The 14,398-nt window shown below is 40.8% G+C and overlaps 1 protein-coding gene across 1 annotated transcript in view; it reads left to right on the top strand.

Moving 5' to 3' along the window:
* The window catches only part of LOC121629242 (sodium channel protein type 4 subunit alpha-like), a 265,035-nt gene that overhangs the window by 158,935 nt on the left and 91,702 nt on the right, over positions 1 to 14,398 (top strand). The window contains exon 17 of the mRNA XM_041968881.1: positions 12,356 to 12,529. Coding sequence (XP_041824815.1) covers positions 12,356 to 12,529 — 174 coding nt within the window. The remainder of the gene's footprint in view (positions 1 to 12,355; positions 12,530 to 14,398) is intronic.

Below are 14,398 nucleotides of genomic sequence, written 5' to 3'. Positions count from 1 at the left end.
CTCTGCTGTGTTTGGGTGGCCATTCACAAGCTCTGAAAACAGCGGAAATATGCATGTAATGAATGCAGGAGACGGACAGAAGGCTCCGTCTGTATGTGTATGCAAATTTAAAGTAGAGCATAAATGAGCCATTAAGAGGACTTTATGTCTTGTTAAAGAAACATTTAAGAATGATTACGCTGATGTAAAAATGCTCATGCAAGCAGTATTTTCCTCCTACTGCTGATAGGAGACAGTAGTTAAAGGAAACCATTATAGATCATTTTCAACTGTATTAACTATATATTTGGTCATTTTGACTGTATAAGCCTAAAGTGTCTCATACTGCCTGATAAAACATCCAAAGTCTAGATAGTTGAATGTATGTGGTTGATTCTGTAGGACAACAGCGAAGGCTGGAAATCATCGACGATTGCAGATACCTTAGTGGGTCCTTTAGACGTGTAGTAACGTGCAAATTACTGTACATCAACATTATCAGGAAAAATGGATGATTTAAGACCTCAGTTTCTATTTTCTGTTCCTTAGAAGGTGCGAAGGTTTTAGCAAACAGCTTTAATTTGAATGGAACACCCTCACAGTTCAGCCTTTTTTAATCAAAGCCTCTGATTATAACGGATTCAGTAAAATACTTCCTAAAATGTCTTAATTAGCAAAACGTTGACAAGTTTAGATTTATTCTGACATGATGTGTGAGCTGATCATCAGCCTCTGGTTGAAAGTTGTTGGAAGCTGGACTTTTGTAATGGTTGGTCTACACCGTTTATGACCTTTATATACACCTTGAGAGGTATTTTTAAGTCACTGAAGCGTTCCTGTGGAGGAAAGCAAAGCGGAGGAACTTCCTATCCAGCTGTTTGCCACACATGTGTGGGCAGCAACCACCAAACTTGAGGCGAGTTGAGGAGGCTGTGACATTTTGCAGAAGTGACAAAGAACAAGACGAGTTTGGAAACCACCTGTGGACATGTGAAACCACCTCCTAGCTGCTTTTCTTTAAAAGAAAAAAAATCTTCAGAGAGGAAAAATCAACAATTTGTTTGCTTTTCTAAACAAAAATAACACAAGTGTGTGTTGTCTCTGTGTGGGGAAAGTGGAAGTTGGTTTCAGTATTGGGGCTGACAGAAATGGGTCAGATAGCTTTAAACCAGCCTGACTAACTCCAGTGTTTGACCCTGCAGAAAGATGCTGCCGACGAGCTGATGGGAACTGATAGGTTGATGCAGTATGGTAATTGTTTCACCGTAGGTGTGAAAGGCCCTCAGCCAAAATCACCATTTTGATCACACCTGTACACACACATACACTCACACACCTGTCCGCCCATGTCAGCCGTCGTCAGCTCGGCCTGCAGGCAGCAGTGTGGGAAACAACATGCTAATAAAGCTCAAAAGTAGAAACAGTGGCCTTGGACCAGCCTGCAGCAGTGGTGTTCAATCAAAGGGACGGGGCACGAACGTGGGACGCTGTTGGAGCGATTGAGGGAGAAATATTTAGACTTAAAGTGGAAACATTATTTATTTATTTTTTTAATAAATAAAGAAATAAATGATCTGTTTCAGCACTTAGTTTTAACTCAAGTCACCATGTTTTAAATGAGAAAATAAGAAAATTAGTCCCCTATCTCACGATATAACTCTTTAAGCCAACAGACACTTTTTGTCCTCAAAGCATCCAAACAGCAGAAAAACCCTGAAGACTCCAACACAAAACCACTTTAGGATTTTCAAAGAAAACCGTTCTGTCTTTAACGTACTGGTATGTTTACATGGGATTTAATTTAAACTCCTCCAAACACGTGTGAAGCTATGCTGAGTTTTCAGATAATAAGTCTTTGTAAATCACTTTGTTGCTACAAAAAAACTTTCTTGCTGCAACAAAGCTGAACTTTTTTTTTCCAGGACATTTAACAGATGCCGCGTTCAGGTCGGCGTTTGGTTTCGTTGGTCTCTCCTCCCCAACCAGTCGAGGCAGATGGCCGCCCTGTCTGAGTCGGGTTCTGCCAGAGGTTTTTACTTCCTGTGGAAAGGGAATCTTTTTCTTTCCACTGCTGCCTCTTGCATGCTCACGAAGGGGAATTAGATGGAAGTTAAGATACAATGCACTGCTGGTTTTCCTTAAAGGTCCCATTAAGCAAAATCCACTTTCTAAAGCTTTTCTAAAAGTCATGTGTGTCCTCATAGCCTGTGTATGAGGACCAAAAACGAGAAAATTCTGTGGATACTGCATTGACACCCCCCCCCCCAACACACACACACACACACACCTAGAGGGGCGTGGTCAGGCTTCAATCAAGAACATTCAAAAAGGTTCAGAAACAACTTGTTCTCCATAGAGCCACTAGAACCACGTCTGGAACGGCTGAGATGAAGAACCAAGGCTGAATTTGGGGTAATACACTTAAAAAACAATGTTGCTGGACCTCTGACACTCGTATGAAATGGTTGAAAAAATGTATAATATGGGACTATTATTTATTATGAATTGGCTTAAACTGATCTGCTGTAAAGTGCCCTGAGATGACATTGTTGTGAAGTGAAATAAAAATGAAACTGAACTGAATTGGACTGAAAATAGGTGAATAATTAGCCAAAGTCCAAAGACGAACGTGGATAACTGTTGCTGAAAACCACTTTAAAAAATAAAAATAAAATTTGGCTGCTTGGAAGCAAACAGAAAGACATGGAGACACATTAGATCTGGACCTTTTACACTAGTTTAACATGAGCCACGGCATCTGTGTGTTTGTTAGTAGCATAACTCAAAAAGTTATGGGTGAATTTTGTTTACATTAATAAGGGAATAAGGGACGTGTGATTACTTTTAGGGGTTTCCGGAACACTGCGTGGATCCTGGAATTTTTAAAAGGATTCTTCACAATTGAGAGACAAGGATAATTTTGCAATTAGAGCTTCTAACTAAAAATTATGCCCACAGTTATTGTAAAATAAATAAATAAAATGACAGATTTCTGCGCTCAGTGAGTTTTTCGAGTTTTCTTTGGTTTCTTTATAACAAGGAGTGAATGTTCATCTTCTGTTTATCTGCAGGGTCTTTGCCACGATGTGCTGTATATCTAACATAAAGCATAACATCTGTCCTTTAAGACAAATGGAAAGAAAATATCCAGGATACACATTTGGGAGTTAAATAAGATTTAAAATTTGTTTAAATACAAATAGCTGTTAGCTGCATTTCCATTAGTTTTTTTCAAAATAAAATCACTATTTGTAAAACTTGGAGTCCAGCTGCGACATGCAGGCGTTTCCATTGAACCGTGTTTAGCGTGTAAGCTGTAATTCTCATAAAATCTCATCCCAGGAGACTCAACTGTGAGGAGGATGGAAATTTCTAATTCCTTGTAAAACTCTGCATTTCATTGTTGTTTGCGATCTAGGACGACAGTAATATTTATCTGTTTAATTATTTGTAAAAAGATTTCCGTCTCCTCCTGAATCTATTCATACTGCGCCATTTTTATTTGACATTAACTGGTCACATGACCCCCTACGTCACGTCCGGTGCAACGTAAATGCAAAGAAAAAAAAAGTTTTCATTACACTTTTGTGATACACTTTTATATCAACACGTCTGAGAAGTCATTCATGAGAGCGCAGCTATTGTGAAGAGAAGTTTAAAAGATTTTCTTTTTTAATGCTTTTTTCCTGAAAACATGTCCTCTTCAGCTACTCACGCATCACATTCAGTCCTGGAAATGAAAGCAGAATAAGTGTAAAAACAAACAAACAAACTTTGAGTTCTTCTTTTCTGAGGTCTTTTTAAAACTAATCAGGTTGAAAGACCTTAATGCGATTCCTGCTCCACGTCCCGAGCAATTACCTGCTTAACTGTTTGTGTCCAGACGAAGTCGACAACCCAGAGGGACAGATTACGTAATAGCCCTTCTAATGTCGCCGTCGCCTCCAGTTTGATGCAACTGAACAATTTTGCATCGTAAACAGTCTCAACTTCTTCTACGATTCAGTTTGGAGCAGGCGAGGTGTCGGATAATAGCTGCGTCGCGTTACTAAGAGTTTCTCACCGGGTGAAAGCTCGAATCCTCCCAGATGTTTGCATAGCATTTAACTAGCCTTCTGTCAGAGGGGAGAGCCTCACTGTGTGTCCGTGTGTGTTATGTAAGCTAGTTCGGAGAGGATCATGTCAGGACACTGTGATGAAGGAATCAATGTCAGCTAATGCTTTCACTGCTTGCTGTTTGCTTTCCTCTCTGGGTTTCAGTATTTCCATATGTGCAAAGATCAAAACAACACATAACATTTGTGAGGGCTTTTATCTATATCTCCATGCTGTGCAATGAGTACACAACCTCTCCTCAATGTACCTAACCCGTAATGTCTCTCTTAGTGGAATTGCACAATGAGGTCTGGTTCTGTTAAAGCAGCTGGTTGCTGCAGCCTCACATCCCTCACTCATGTTTAAGTGGCCTGGACTGTTCTGGTTTCACAATCCCTGCTCCATTAGTGCTGTGGTCTTATTGTAGTGGCTCTAAGAAACAATTAAGAAATGTGTTTATAGTGAGACATCTCTTTTGTTAGACGCCTCAGGTGTCCACCTCATCTAAGCTGACCAACATTTTTGAGTTTCACAGCTTTTTTTAGGGAAAAGGCTTAAAGCATTTTTCCTGCTGTTCTGTGCATCTGCTCCAAGCATTTTATAGTGGAAACACCCAGAACTTTCAGAAAGGTGTAAACACTGTTTCTACGTTTCGGGTAATCAGCCAGGAAAAGTTCTTCTTCCCGACTCTAACTCTGACTCTTGGGTCAAGAGCCGTTGGGACAGAAGTGCATACACCTTTACTACAGAGAAAAAAGTTTGATTTAAGTCTTTTACTTAAGTAAAAGTGAAAGAGGAAGAATAAGGGTTTTTTTTTTTACTTTTATGACGGACTTTACCTTGAAGCAGAGGCGCCCAAGTCCAGTCCTCGATAGCTACTGTCCTGCAGCTATAAGTGCATCCCTTCTCCAACTAACATGAATCAAAAGGCTAAATTTCCTCATACTCATGTCACTCAGCTCTGCACAGGCCTGGTAACAAGCCAGTCATTTGATATATGTTGATTTGTTGGAGAAAGGATGCAATAAAAGCTGCTGGACAGCAGCTCTGGAGGCCTGGAGCTGGACACACCTGCATTAGTGTCCTTGTCTGGTTATATTACATCAGTGATGTCTTATTACATTTTATTTGCCAATTGATATGAAAAGAAATATTCAGCTTAAATTCTTGTTCCCAGCTCCACACATTCTAAATGTGTGTGTTATGTGAGCTGGTTTGTAGAAGATCATGTCAGGACGACGTGCTGACAGAAGCAATGTCAGCTAATGCTTCACTGCTGGCTGTTGTTTGCTTTCATCTTTGGCTTTCAGTATTTCCATATGTACAAAGTTCTAAATGTTCATTGATTCATTCATTTTTTTATACCACTTAGTCTGGTTCAGGGTCGCGGGGAAGCTGGAGCCTATCCCAGCAAGTAGCAGGCGAGAGGTGGGGTTCACCCGGGACCGGTCGCCAGTTCGTCACAGATGATCTGAACAACACATAACATTTGTGAGGGCTTTTATCTATATCTCCATGCTGTGCAATGAGTACACAACCTCTCCTCAATGTACCTAACCCGTAATGTCTCTCTTAGTGGAATTGCAGAATGAGGACTGGTTCTGTTAAAGCAGCTGGTTGCTGCAGCCTCACATCCCTCACTCATGTTTAAGTGGCCTGGACTGTTCTGGTTTCACAATCCCTGCTCCATTAGTGCTGTGGTCTTATTGTAGTGGCTCTAAGAAACAATTAAGAAATGTGTTTATGTTGAGACATCTCTTTTGTTAGACGCCTCAGGTGTCCACCTCATCTAAGCTGACCAACATTTGTGTTGAGACTTGCGACTTTTTGTGGGGGAAAATTTGAGCACAAAGCATCTTTTTTCTGCTTTTCTGCTCTGAGTTTGGTTATGTTACATCAGTGACGTCTGTTTGGTTTGTCAATTGATATGAAAAGAAATATTCATTTCTAAATTAAACTGTTGCCATAACTGTAGAGGGAGACAGACCTTGATGTTAGAAAGGTGCACAATTTTGCACAATACATAAAAAAAGGTGTGAAATGGGCCTATAATTCAGCTTAAACAGAGTAAGGTGAATCCTCTGAGGCCACAGAGAACCGTTGTGTTGGGTATTGCTAGTAGATGCTAAAGCTAATTACAGATTCTTGTTTATGTAGGAAAACATCATATTTCAGTGTTAAGAGTTAAATTTAAGCTTCAGTAACCTTGTTTCATGTGATTTTTTTTATTTACCAGCTCAGAAAAAAGATGCTCAAAAGTCAAATTTTAGGAGTGCTTTATGAAAAGTTTTAAGTGTTTTTATCAGTTTTTCATTGACACCACTGTAAAGCACATAAAACACCGACACAAGTTTACGTCTCGTTCTCATGAGCACCCACAGAGGTTCTCTAACATTCGTCTTCCTCTGACTTTATACTTAAACTCACTTTTAAATAATTTCAGATCTTTCCAGAAGCATTCTAGATCTTCCTACAGAGTTACTGACCAGTAATTTAATATCTACAAGTCACACGTGTGCTGCGTCATCTAGTCTGAGTCGGACTTTCCGTCGGCTGGTGAAGCTGAGTCTGAACAACAGGATGAGGAGTTTGGTGAACTTTGCTTCCCAGCTCAGTACAAGATGACCAGCAGCTCATACGTCAAGATTAGAGCCCTCAAACCACAAATGAGAGAATCACCGTTCAGGTAACGTGGACGTACAGCAGTAAACTGTTTATGGAAACTGTAGCTTTCAGCAGGAACGTCTGCTGTAATGAGGAGTGTGTGTCCTCTCTGTATCTATGACACACTGTATCCTTACACACAAACACACAGTCCTCTGCGGTAACTTATCTAATGCAGTCAGCACTGCGCTGTCCTTGCTCAGGGGCACTGAGGCAGTGCGGAGGAAGACATCAGCGTATGACTAAAATAATTCAGAAATAAATTTCTGAATGAAGCAAGTTCATTTAAATATTTAAAGTCTTAAATCAGAAAAAAAAGGCTTAAATAAATAGTTTATTATAATGAGTTCTGCCTGGACTGGAGCAGCTCTGACCAGCCTGAAGCCACCAGTCATGGTGTGTGTGTGTGTGTGTGTGTGTGTGTGTGTGTGTGTGTGTGTGTGTGTGTGTGTGTGTGTGTGTGTGCGTGTGTGTGTGTGTGCGCGCGCGCGCGTGCGTGTGTGTGTGTGTATTAGTGTGTGTCCTGGTGCTTACTCATTATATCTGCCTGGTTGTGACAAAAATAATCACGTGGCTCACAAACACACACACAGAGTCCATGTCATCCCCTCTCTGCTGATGTTACTGTTATTAGTGAGTGCTGATGTGGACGTCCGATGTCTGTGAGCCAGCAGCACACACACACACACACACACACACACAAACACACTGTTTCACCCTTCTGTCCAAGAATCAGAAACTATGCAGAAATACACACATCAGAATTGAACACACACACATTTCACAGAATTCTCATCAACACAACCAGCTCAGCCAGATCCACCTTCGTCCTGGACATTTTCATTGTCGTCTTCCTCCTCTTCTTGCCTGTTGTTTAAAGTTAATTCTGAGTGTTTTACAATCTGCAACACACACATAAAACAGGGTGTGTAAGGATGTGCAGGAGTCTCTCCCGATGTCGGTAATAATAACAGTGTGATTGTTGAGGACCTAATCAGCACACCACAGAGTTAATGAGCTCGTATGAGAGGAACATCTGTGTGTGTGTGCTGAGTTTACGCAACACACACACACTAAACGGTCTACTGAGTTAGATCTCAATACACCTTTTATTTTCTTAAATATCACACTGGTTGTGAAACACACGCATGTGCAGGCTAAAGACACGTGTGTCACATAGCCGATGTCACATTGAGGTTCTTCACAGTCTGGGACAACAAGCAGGAGAGCAGCTGCTGCCGGAGAGCACACACCACCATAAACACACTCGTACTTTAAAGACAGCAAGTTCACACACACAACCACACACACACACACACACACACACACACACACACACACACACACACAAGTGATGTAAAGCTGTGTGAGGCAAACTGGACTCGCTGATGTCTGCAGAGAGAGAAGCTTAAGAGATCAGACCACAGGAGCAAAGCTCAGAGGAGTTTTAGTAGATTTTTGTAATCACTGAGAGCACAGCTGACTTCACAAACTTGACTCTGGCTGGTCAACAAGCCCACAAACCACAAATCAGATGCTTTGTTACTGAAATCCAACTGTTTTTAGTGTTAATGTTAATGATCCCAAAACCAGAGACCCCAAACTCTGGTCCTCAAGGGCCACGGTGCTGCAGCTTTTAGATGTTTTCCTGCTTCAACACACTGGATTAAAATTCATGAGTCATTGTGCAGAACTCAACAACAATCTGCTGGATCCATTTCATTTGGATTAGGTGTGTTTGAGCAGGGAAACATCTAAAACCTGCAGGGCAGTGGTCCTCAGGACCTGAGTTTATGATCCCAGAACTAAACAATAGACACAAAAAGACAGAAACCACTAGAACATTAGAAATGACATAAAAGAAGAAACCAAAACGGCTACAAAGCAAATATATCATGATAAAAAATAAGAAGAAACAAAAACATGTTTAATGAGATGCAAAACAGCAGAGCATGAAAAAATTCACATAACTACACCGAACGAAACTTTAAATGCAACACTTTTTTTTTTCTGGCTAACAGAAATTTAGACAGATGTGTGAACAACGTTTGAGAGAAACAGGCCTTTTGTGTCCTTAGATCTTTGAGTTCAGCACATGAAAACGTTTATATATTTTTTTTGTGTACATAAATAACTTTTAAGAAATCAAGTGGACACGGGAACTTCTATCCGTCCATTACCTGTACTACTTTATCCGTTAAGGGTGGCGGGGAAGCTGCAGCCTAACCCAGCAGGTGAGAGGCAGGTACACCCTGGACAGGTCACCAGTCCATCGCAGTCACGGGGACTTAGACACATGTGAATAACTGCAGAGACACAAAATTACTGAAGGGACTAAACAACTTTTTTCTCTGATGTTTACTTTAAAGAGATTCATAATGAGAAAAATAAACAGACACCATAGAAAGAAAGGAGACCCAAAAAGACCAACGTGAATATGTGGAGAAAAACATGACTGCAGAAAGACGGTGTAACATGAGACATCGGGGACAACTACGTGATGCAGGGAGGCAAAAAGTGAACAGAAAGAAAACTGATGAGGCAAAATGGCTTCAAAAAGAGTCTAAATATGACAACAGCCAAGAGACACCGAAACTTTATACTAGGGATGCTCCGATCAGGTTTTTTGTTGCCGATTCCGATACCGATCACCCATGAGTGCCGATCACTGCCGATCACCGATCACTGCCGATCACCGATAATCACATGGATTGGCTGTAATTTTCTTAAAAGCACTGCCGACTATTTGATGTGGAAAAGGAACCATAAAATCCCCCTAATTTAGACAATAACATGTACATAGTACAATGCGCTATCTTTCAGTAATCAGTAGTACTATATTTTAACAGACTGAAAACACATAAGGCTCTCATAAGGCTAAATAAGAAAGTAAAACAAAATCTTAATATTGCTAAAAAAAAAAGCCAAGTAAAAGAGGCGTCCTCCACCACTGAGAACGGTTGGTCGTCAAGGCCGATTAACTGAATTATTTTTGTGGTTATTTGCTTGACTGTCACGCTCATACGGACGAGTGTTGGTAACTGTTGGCTGCGTTAGCTGCGCTCTGGCTGCACCAGCGTCTTCCTTTCATTCTGTGCAGTGAGCCTCGAAAATTCAGCGTACTCCGTCAAGTGTTTGTTCTTTAAATGCCGTATTAGATTCGTTTTATTGAAGGATTTTGACGTACTTCCCCCGCGAGGTACTTTTGCGTTGCACGTGTTGCAGGATGCAAACTTTACATCACTCTCACACACAGTGTAAAACTTCCACACGGCAGACATGTTTGCTTTGGATTTGCAACCGCGCGCATGCAAATTGTGGAGGAAAGCGGGAGCTATGACACTGCCCGCAGCGCTTCTGCAGGTTGCAGAGTATGAAATATAGGTGGTCAGATTTTGTGATCGGCAACAAAAGGCATTGATCGGCGAACACCGATCACATACTTTTTTACGGATATCGGCCGATAATGATCGGTGTCCGATCGATCGGAACACCACTACTTTATACAATACAAAAAGACAAAAAGACAAAAAGACGCAAAGAAGAAAAGATTTCAAATGAACACAGAAGCGAAAACTGCTAAACAACATGTGTGTTGATGTCTTTCTGTTTCTGTGCCTCTTTGTGTTGTGTCTGTGTATGAAGCGGACGCTGCTACCCAAAGCTAACGGCAGTGTGTGTGACATACTCGTACACTTAGCATACACACTGAGCTGAGTGACGCTGGGCTCCATGCTAACCCAAGCGTGTGCTAATGTTAGCGTAGCGGGTCAGTGTGCTGCAGAAGCTGAACTCCTGTTGGCTTTTAAAGAACTTGTGCATTTCAACTGGAGTTATAGGAGATGACGTGTGTGTGCATGTGTGTGAACCTAACCCAGTCTGAAATGTCCTACCCTTTAGCGGACTTTGCCCTTCATTTAGCTCTTGTAACTTTGTGCATTTGTGTGTGAACATGAGTGTGTGTACGTGTCCTTACCTGACTGTGTTCCTACCTGTGCTCACTTTTTATCTCTGTATTGTGTGTGTGTGTTGTTGTCATATGAAATTCTGAATATTGGAGTATAAGAGGAGATGTTGGTCATATTGTGTTTGTATATGTCTGAGAGCAGAGCCTTGAAGTGCATCTGCTCTGTTTTGGCAGGTAAAAAAAAGCAGGTTGTCCTTCCTTCAGTTTCTCCTCTCAGTGAAGAGGAAAGTGGAAACAGTAAACATTGATTTATCAGTCATAGACTTAACATTGAAAAGGGATCAGTTATTTGCTCTTTTTATGCCTGCTATCAGTGTTTCCTGGTTAGATTAGGCTTTATTTGGCTAAAAAGATAGTAAAGTGGTGGCGAATAAGTAGAGACGAAACCTTACAATGACAAACAAACCTGAAATTCTACCAAAATCTAATTCTGTGCAAAATCTGATCCCCTTTTTGACCCATTTAAAAAAGAAAGAAATATATTGAGCAGCATGTACGTTTTATGGAGTTGAAGTCAGCGGTGTCACAAGTTCCTGTTATTGTCAAAGATTTGAGATAATCTGAAGTTTTTTTTAAACTTGCTATACATATACATACATATATATATATATATATATGTATGTATATGTATATATATATGTACATGTATATATACATACATGTCGACGTGATTTTAGTCGTGTTTGTTTAAATAAACTTTTATATGTTTTTTCTAATAACAAATACAGATACCCAAAAAAAAAAAAAAAAAACACAAACAGCTCAGGCAAACATGGCTCCATCACTTATTTCAGATTTAAAGGAGGAATAAAGTCAATGTTATCGATCATTAATCACAGACAGAGGCCAAAACACATGACTTCCACATGTTTTAAAACCTTGTATTCACACATTATATATATATATATATATATATATATATATATATATATATATATATATATATATATATATATATATATATATTACAGCCTCACTGTTTCCACTTAGAAGACACAACTTTTGTCCTCTACATCTTCAAACACATGTCCTCTGTTTTTAAAGTCCACTTTTCATTCAGCCATTTTTAGGAAGAGGGGTTGTTGACACCCCCTGTTTTCTAGCAGTGCCGTGAGGCTGCTAGAGAAGAAGCCAGGTGTGTGGCTCGGATTGAAGCACCAGTGCACTGGCCGTTTAAAGTATCATGGTGGTGCGTGCACTCTAATAGTGATTAGATATGATCATGTGGGACAAAAATAATTCATTCATGGGCCAGATGTGGCCGGCAGACCTTAAATTTGACATGTGCTGGTAATATTACTGTCTGTTTTGAATTATTTCAGATTTTCTGTAAATATAGAGGTGCTCTTATATCTTTTATATATTTAATATCATTATATTTGTTATATTTGTTTTCTTATTTATGTCTGCTTAAGCCGAGAGACTCCTTGTTGTTCTTGCAAAATGACATTAAAGATCTTGATTGCTTGAATGCTGGATTGATGAAGAAAGCTCAACAAAAAGCAACAGTGTCCCTTTGCTCATTAATATATGTTACAAGCGTTGGCCGGCACCAAAACAACGAGCTCAGGGCTGCTGCCCTGTGACTGTTGGCCTTTTGACTCAATAATACACTGATGTACAGATAATCCGTTTGTCTGGATTCGTCAGGTGTTCTCAGGGATCTTCACTGCAGAGATGGTGTTGAAGATCATCGCCCTCGATCCGTACTACTACTTTCAGACAGGCTGGAACATCTTCGACAGCATCATCGTCTGCCTCAGCCTCATGGAGCTCGGCCTGTCTGATGTCGAGGGGCTCAGTGTGTTACGCTCCTTCAGACTGGTAAATCACACAGATTACACCTGTACTCTATACCAGTGAGTCCCAACCCCGGTCCTCAAGAGAACCATTTCATTTGAATCAGGTGTGTTGCAGCAGGATCTTGGATCTAAGGCCTGCAGGATAGTGGGCCTTGAGGACCAGGGTTGGGCATCACTGATCTATACAATCCTCCTTCACTGCAGAAATCTTTTTATAATATCTGTTAATTGCTAAATCCAGCTTTTTATATCACAGACAACTCAGAACAAGAACAAAAATACTGGTAGCAATGTAAGAAAATACTAGTAAATAGTGAGTAGTGTTGGAGGGGGCTGGCTAAAGCGACGGCGGCGTCAGCAGGATGTTTCACGCGGCTGAGGGGATGTGGTGATAGGCTGATGATAGGCTGATGATGAGCGATGTCACTCAACACAAAGTTCAGCTGCAGCCAACTTTGCGGCCCTAACAAACGAGGACTAGCAGACGAGAGCGGAGGCGGCCAACATCGACCCAGAAAACACAAACACACACACACAGATTCCTGCAGCCTGTCTTCGTCTGTCTGCGTCAATCTCTCTAAGTGTCACTTTGGACATCGCTGGCCTCCACCAGAGGCAAACACACTCTAATAAGCACACACTCATGCTTCCTTCACTCTCTCTTTGCCTCAGCTTGCTTTTCTGTTTTTATACTTCTCTTCTTTACTTTTAACTCTTTAATTATGTCTGGGATTTTCTTTTTTCCCTCTCTCTGATCTTGTCTCTTCCTTTGTTTCTCTGTCCTCTCTTTTATTAATCCTCCTTTGCTCGTATGTTAAAGAAAAACACAAATCAATGTTTGCTCTTCATCAATCTGCATCTGTGCTGAGAGCTTCATGAATCCTCTGAGTTCGGATCAGACTTGGATAGCTCATTGTTGGACATTCATATCTCAAAGTTGGAAAATGTTTGTCCATTTCTAGGCTTTTCTTTAATTATTGTTGCTTCATAGTTGGTGTTTTGGGATTAGACAGGAGCTAATCAATGTAATTTTACAATTACACAGAGCAACATGGGGGTTTTTCAGATAAAGTTAAGTTTAAACCGTTTCTTCTGTGGCCGTGTTGGTGCTGTTACTGTCGCTTTGCTAGACCCTTTGGAGTACCGTCTACTCCAGCTAAGAAACAGTACTGGTCCTAACAGAAGGTCCACTTGGAGCAGAAGTTATGTTCATGTATAGATTGGAGTAACTCTTCACTCAGTTAACTAGCTTTTATTAATGATGCAAAACAACAAACTGCCTACTGTTCAAATAAACTACCTTCGAGGCCAAAATCAGAAGGTTTGGGAACAGCAGGAGCCCAGAAGATGAACAACCATAAGAAAACACAAAATAACAACATTAACAGTAACAAAACTGGTCTGAATGTACAGTCCTTGAGAATAAAGAAACTAAAATGACCCTGGAAGGAAAAGAATTAAAAGCAGACCTGGGTCTTTAATAGATGTAGTCTCTCTCTGGTGTAACTAATGCCTCACTCTGAGTTTGATGGATGTTCATGAAACCCGTCCACTGAGTGTCAGAGTCCGGCATGTCTTACTGGACTACAGGTGTGAAGATCGGTTCAGTTCTATACAGGCGGAGGCTTTCCATCCATTAATGGAAAGTTCTCTAGAAGGACTTGAACCAGAGCGACCCTGTTTCTGGGCAGCTGTAGCGCAGGAGGAAATGCAGTCCTCTGCCAACCTGAAAGTCGATGTTTCAAATCCAGGCTTCCCCTGACTACATGCCCAAGTCTCCATTAGGGGGCAACCCCACGTTGCCCCCTAATGTGCCTATTGGGGTGTGAAATTGTATGATGGAGCAAAGCAGTTAGTATATAACAATAGAAGTGCTTTATGAGTTTGTGCA

The sequence above is a fragment of the Melanotaenia boesemani genome, chromosome 18, assembly GCF_017639745.1.
Source record: "Melanotaenia boesemani isolate fMelBoe1 chromosome 18, fMelBoe1.pri, whole genome shotgun sequence".
In the NCBI taxonomy this organism is placed as follows: Eukaryota; Metazoa; Chordata; class Actinopteri; order Atheriniformes; family Melanotaeniidae; genus Melanotaenia; species Melanotaenia boesemani.
This window is presented reverse-complemented; position numbering and strand designations above follow the sequence as displayed.